At 32.6% G+C, this 7,500-nt stretch overlaps 1 protein-coding gene across 2 annotated transcripts in view; it reads right to left on the reverse strand.

Annotated features, from left to right (window-relative positions):
- Positions 1–7,500, reverse strand: part of LOC106873390 (prostaglandin reductase-3) — a 112,677-nt gene that overhangs the window by 21,147 nt on the left and 84,030 nt on the right. For both annotated transcript variants that reach the window (XM_052968857.2, XM_052968858.2), the window contains exon 8: positions 5,250–5,324. In XM_052968857.2, the coding sequence (XP_052824817.1) occupies positions 5,250–5,324 (75 nt within the window). The remainder of the gene's footprint in view (positions 1–5,249; positions 5,325–7,500) is intronic.

Below are 7,500 nucleotides of genomic sequence, written 5' to 3' on the forward strand. Positions count from 1 at the left end.
TATTATTATTATTATTACTATTATTATTATTATTATTATTAGTCAAGACAAAGAGCGCGATTCGATTGTATAAATATTTTATTAGTTGAACAATATTTCAACAGTACATCTGTCCTTGTCAAGTTCAAAAGAGGTGATTAAAAATTCAAAATTACAGAAATTTAAACGTAAAGTATGAACGAGAGCAACCAGCGTCCATACGTTGATGGAATGACATCATCAGTTTTTAAGTTTTATAACAGGCGGAAAGAAAGAAAAAAATAGAAAAAGGAAAACAACAGAAAAAAAGGGAAAAAAAAAGAAGAATATTCAATCATTACAAAATTACAGAAATTTAAACAAAGTATAAACGAGAGCAACCAGCGTCCATACATTGACTGAATATTCTTTTTTCTCTCTTTTTCTTTCCCTTTTTTCTGTCATCTTCCTTTTTCTATTTTTTCTTTCTTTCCACCTGTTATAAAACTTAAAAACTGATGATGTCATTCCATCAACGTATGGACGCTGATTGCTCTCGTTCATACTTTACGTTTAAATTTCTGTAATTTTGAATTTTTAATCACCTCTTATTTTGAACTTGACAAAGACAGATGTACTGTTGAAATATTGTTCAACTAATAAAATATGTATACAATCGAATCACACTCTTCGTCTTGACTATTTACCTTCATGAAAAGTTACGTCAATCCTTTTTTAAATTATTATTATTATTGTTGTTGTTGTTGTTGTTGTTGTTGTTGTTGTTGTTGTTGTTGTTGTTGTTATTATTATTATTATTATTAAGGTGACAAGCTGGCAAAATCTTTAGCACTTGGGCAAAATGATTAGCAGGTATTTCATCTGTACTTATATTCTGAGTTCAAATTCCACCAAGGTTGACTTTGCTTTTCATCCTTTCAAGGTTAATAAAATGAGTATCAGTTGAGCACTAAGGTCAATGTAATCAACTTACTCCCTCCCTCAAACTTGCTGGCCTTCTGCCAAAATTTGAAAGCATTATTATTATTATTATTATTATTATTAAGGTGGTGAGCTTGCAGAATCATTAGAACACCGGGCAAAATGATCAGCGGCATTCCATCCATCCTCAAATTTTCAGTTCAAATTCCACCAAAGTGGACTTTGCCTTTCATCCTTTCAATGTCTATAAGATAAATACCAGTTGAGCACTGGGTCAATGTAATCAACTAGCCCCCTACCTCAAAATTTCAGACCTTGTGCCAATCGTAGAAAGGATTATTATTATTTAAAAGACACCATTTCGAGCGTGGCCGTTTTCGTGCGGGTGACACGTAAAAGCACCCACTACACTCTCTGAGTGGTTGGCATTAGGAAGGGCATCCAGCTGTAGAAACTCTGCCAAATTAGATTGGAGCCTGGTGTAGCCATCCGGTTGCACCAGTCCTCAGTCAAATCGTCCAACCCATGCTAGCATGGAAAGCGGACGTTAAACGATGATGATGATGATGATGATGATACATATACTTAAACATATTCTTCATCAAGGTCTTAACTTTGCAATGTACATATGGATGGTTGGATGGATGGATGGATGGATAGATGGATGGAATACTAGAATAACAATACAGCTAGAGTTATATGGGTTATGAATAAATATGTATACAAATTTTAATAAACATATATTAAGTCACACGGTGAAAGTAAGTCTCTTGATTAAACCACTGAGCTTTCAATCACTTGAAATGAAGGTTAAAATGACTAGTTTTGTCATTCATATCTCTGTCTCCTGAGATGTTATGAGGAAGTAGTATAAAGTTACTTATAAAAATGTAAACAATATTATGCCAGGTATATCAAAATTTATATAATGATACAAAACTGATGAAATATTTTTGACTGAAAAATGTTATAAGAGCTTAATAAGGAATTTCAAGCACATCAAAAGTTTTTATTCCATATGTACTGGTGCTGCATTACAATCACCCAAGCTGGTCCCACATTAGAAGCACCCGTGCTGGTGCCATGTTAAAAGTATCTATGCTGGTGCCACATTAAAAGCACTGTTGGTGCCATGTTAGTAGCACCCATACTAGTGCTACATTAAAGGCATCCATACAGGTGCCACGTTAAAAGCACCCATACTGGAGTCATGTTAGAAGCACCCGTGCTGATGTCACATTAAATACAACTGTCATGGTGTCGCATTAGAAGCACCCATGCCGGTACTGTGTTAAAAGCACTCATGCTGGCGCCACATTAGATGCACTTGTGCTGGTGTCACATATAAAGCACCCATGCTGCACTGGTGCCAGTGTCACATAAAAAGCGCCCAGTACACTCTGTAGAGTGGTTGGCATTAAGTAGGGCATCCAACCATAGAAACCATGCCAAAACAGATAATTGGACCCTGGTGCAGCACTCCAGCTGGTCAGATCCAGTCAAACCGTCCAACCCATGCCAGCATGGAAACCAGATGATGTCAAAATGATGATGATGATGATGATGACGAAATAACAACATATTGAAGTTTTCTAAAATGGTTCTGACATTTTAGAATCCATAATTCTAGGTACCAAAATACTGAAATATTGATTTTAGATGCTATATAAAATTTGTCATTTATTATAACAGACTTTTATGAAAGCTCTGTTATACCCCTCGCCCCTTTTTTCTTTTTTTTTTCTTTCTTTTTTTGGCATGCTGAATACAAAAATCACAATTTTTGTACACCAATAACAATTTGCATAATAATTGTGAAAATAATATTTATTATAATACAATCATCATAATTTTAACTGCTTTATATAACATATTATACAAATTGTATAATATAATGAGAAGTCATGAATAATGCAACAAAATTATAACTATGGTTATGCAATGGATCAAAACATCAGTAAGCACAGAAGTGAATATTGGATCATCATTATCTCTTGTAAGGTCTACTATCTTCTTGAACCAAGTTCCAAATATAATTGCCCATCACTGACTCATTCCACCTTCTCTGATATCACTTCATCAACTAGCTATATGTCCTGATGGACATAGCATCAAGTTGCAGTCAAAGAATTTCAAATGACAGTGCAGCAATTCAACTTAGGTGGTATTTTGCATCCCATAATTCTGTAACTTTCAAATAGCTCTTCAATAAAATAAGAGCCTTTAAGTTCATCTTACTGTTGCCATGAAACCTTTTGACAGGGTAACAAGGTCATCAAGCACTTGCTGGGTTGGGAAATGGCGTTCTTCGCAAAAGTATGTTGCTTACTCTTCTTCCCAATCTTCATCATGATCCAACACTTTAATGTCAACTTCATATGTTGATTCAAAGCTTAAACAAGTTGGTGAGACTGAAGATGAGGTATCTGGATATTCTCTTATCTTGTGGTCCTTTTGGCGATGTTCTTGAATACATTCAAATCTCTTTTCTCCACCAATGTCATATTCATAACAAGGGTTTAGGGTTTAGGGTCCAACAAACACATCAGCAGTAAACTTTGCATCAGAAAACTTCAGAAACATTGCTCATAAGTCGGCATAGTTTTCACCATCACCATCTAAGGCTGTGAAGAATTGCTGTATCAGACCAAGTTTTCTGTGGAGCAGAGGCAGAAGGATATTCTACACGCACACAAGAGAATTGTACTTTACATTTTGGGTGCCTGACTGCAGGACTGATCTTTTTTTTTTCTTTTGGTCATAGGTTTTTCTCTATCTGTGCTATCCTACAAGGTCAAAAAGTAAGGCTGTTCATATATTCAACTTGCAATCTAAGTAAGAATCCTAACATCTTAAAATCACCATATACACCATTCTTGTAGACATCATGATCTTTTCAAACAAAACTTTCATATTCTTGTATTTTTGTAGTTTTCTTTCAAGTGTACAGAATGACAAGGTCATCAAGCTCTTGTTGGTTTGGGAAGTGGAGTTCCTTGTAGAAATATGTTGCTTACTCTTCTTCTCAATCTTCATCATGATCCAACACTTTAATGTCAATTTCATATGTTGATTCAAAACTTAAACAAATTGGTGGAACTGAAGATGAGATATCAAGATAAACCAGATTCTTCTAATCTTGTGGTCTTTATAAGTAGATGTATCCACCATATAGAAATAAACTATCATTTAAATGGTTTGTTGGTTCTTGCCAGATTTCAGAAGAGCAAAGAGCATGCATTTCCTACTGTCATGCATCCAACCCTACAGTGTAGATTTGCAACCATCACAGATTACATGAGATGATCATGACTTGCCCTGGTCTCCAATGAGATAGTCAAAATAACTTTCATCTGCAAGATAATATTTGGTACTCTGCAAAATAACATATTTGATTTGTTTTGGATCAATATAACAATATCAGTAAGCAGATATCTTGCAGTGCCCAGAAGCCATCATTATATTATCTGTAACACTTAAACACAAAATTCATTATGTTGTATTCAAGGTTAACAAATGTGACACAAGAAGAATATTGAAAATCTTTGTGATTCTTCTTTTTAATTTTCATCTTACTGTTTTCAAAGAAAACAACATATATGAATACTTGTAAAACACTACTATATACCATAGAATGTTCCAGAACAATAAGAAGTTCATCATCATCAAATATTTATAAATACTTAAGCATATTTTCTTGGGTTTTCCCAGGCAGCCTATTGTTTAATGTTATATTACTAGTAACTCATTGTATGAATATTTCAACAAATTGACATCAATAAAGTCTACTATTTTTTATTCTGGTAAGTTTTACATAGAAACAGAAGTTAGATATGAATGTATTTTGAACACAGACAATGTTACACATGATAGAATATAATTCTTGATGTAACTTAAAAAATATTAATACTATTATAAAAAGAATTTTACTATCATGGAAATATGTAAAAATAATACAAAAATCATCTGAAGCAATTTTTATTATGTAGTGTAATCACTGAAAACATTTAGAAAAGGGCTATTAGTAATAGGTGAATATATACACACACTATGCAAGGGGGAACAACATAAAAGCAACAGGTTGTCAATGAATATAGTTAAAACAAAAACACTTGATCTCGAAGTAAAAAAATAGGTTTGGAATATATTCCCTTAATTGTAATATCAATAATCAGGACTGAAGATGAACCAGATTAATAAAAAGGATGAGTTATCTAAATGGAATCATAGATTGGATTGTAATAAAATCAATAAGTGAACATAGAAAGAATGTGTAAGCATTGGTCTCCTTACTTGCATAATTATATATAATATTTTTGTAACAATTTTGGTTAGATTTTGGATCCTACCTTTAGAAATTCAACTTTTTCATCAGATGAACATGTTCCAATTACATGACAGCCAACATGCTTTGCCCATTGTACCTAGAAATTATAAATGGAAAAAAAGACCATAATTGTAATTCTTATTGAACCCATTCTTAACCACAAACATCCTTTTATAGTCATAATCAATATCACTATATAACAATGCCATAAGTTCAATGCTATCACAAACCTAAAGCTGCTCAGTCTATTCCTGAACACTATCAATATTATCAACTTTCATTATTTAACTCTTTCATTTTTAATACTTCAGATATCACAATTGCTTGTCTGCCATTTACATGGCTTGCCTCTGATGGTAGTGCTAAATTTTAGAGACATTTTATTTTAACATTTAACCCTTTCCAGATATCAGCTGTTAACCAAATTCTTCAAAATAACTTTGATTAAAAATTGTAACCCAACACTTGGACGGAAACAGCTTCAACAGTGTAAATGTGCAAAATTCTTCAGAATATTTAAAATTACATGATACAGCAAGAAAGAGAAGTTACATGGTTGTAATACACATTGAGTTCGTTATTTATGTTGGAAACCATTGGTTACATGTTTCCAACAGACCAATTACTGATACACTGCATTCCTGACTACAAAAGTAACTTGGTGGACTTTGCTTGATAGGTTTGAAAGTAATTCCTTTAACTGTAAAGAAAAAGAAAGAGAGAGAAAGACAGACAGACAGACAAAAGTAGATTCATCTATTCAGCAATTAATGAAATGTAATATTAATGATCTGCTTTTATAGCACTATAGATGTAAAATAACATTTAAAAAAAACTTTATTAATTTTTTATTCATTTTAATATTTATTATTTTTAATTTCCTTTCAATATTTATATATATTGTGATATATCAGCATAGCTTCATATATACATGTTTGCACAAACATAATGTGCTTATATGAAATTATATATTCCACAAGTATGGGTGTGTATACGTGTGTTTAGAAATGTACATATGTGTGTGTTGTGTATGTATGTTTTCACATATATTTGAATATGTTTTTGTATGTATAGACATATGGATATGTGTATGTCTAAGAATATATTGAAGCATGGTTGCATATACATACATACATGTAAGTGTATGTGAATACAGATATAAAAGTGCTAACGCATGATGAGTGCTAATGCACAAAACTCTTCATCCTTGAGTCACTTCATTGCTTCTGATAAATATGAATAAATATACATTATATATATATATATATATATATATATATATATATATATATGTATATATATATACACACACACATATTTACTTATATATATATATATTATATATATATATATATATATATACACACACACACATATTTATATATATATACATTCATGTTTTGTTTGAGTTTTATTTTTCGTGTTTACATCAAGCCTTCTCTCTCTCTCTCTCTCTCTCTCTCTCTCTCTCTCTCTCTCTCTCTCTCTGTATGTGTGTGCGTGCCTGTGTGTGTGTGTGCAGGCATGATCCTGTGGTAATAAATTTGCTTTCCATCCACATGGTTCTGGGTTCAGTCGCTCTGCATGACACTTTGGGCAAGTGTCCAAAAGCTTGTGAGTGGATTTGGTATAAGGAAACTGAAAGAGGTCCATTGTGTGTGTGTGTGTGTGTGTGTGTGTGTGTGTGTGTGTGTGTGTGTGTGTGTGTGTGTGTGTGTGTGTTGTGAAGATTGAGTGGAGGTTAGACAAATTACTGTGTTTAAAAAGAATTAATATGATCTAAAACTTATTTGCCCAGCACCATAGCAATGTGGAGACTCACGATAGGCTCAAAGTGTTTCTCAAGAAAGTGATCACAATCAAACCTCTTTTGCCTGGAACTGGTTGACTTATATTTTTTGTACTGCTTCTGGTTAGCTTCATTTAATTTATCTACTGCTGCTTTATTAGGTTTTTTCCTTTCATCTCGGGTTCCTGATTGGTATTTTTATAGAATTTACTTTTGCCAATTTACGAAATTTACTTTTTCACTATAGCTTAAACTTATTGAGAAAAAAGTCAATTTTTTTTCCGCATTTTAAACATTCCAAGTTTTGCTTGCATTAGCAATTATTATTGGGCTGCAGAAAGAGTGGACTAGCTGGAAAATGTGGGTGGTGGAGTGATAATATTCTTAATTGAACTTGGAAAAGTTTAAGACAGAAAGTGAAAGCTGAAAAATATTGCAGCTAAGATTGTATTTCAAATAAGAAAATATTTTGTTTTTAGTTCTA

Source organism: Octopus bimaculoides, chromosome 6, assembly GCF_046866305.1.
Source record: "Octopus bimaculoides isolate indiv1 chromosome 6, ASM4686630v1, whole genome shotgun sequence".
In the NCBI taxonomy this organism is placed as follows: domain Eukaryota; kingdom Metazoa; phylum Mollusca; class Cephalopoda; order Octopoda; family Octopodidae; genus Octopus; species Octopus bimaculoides.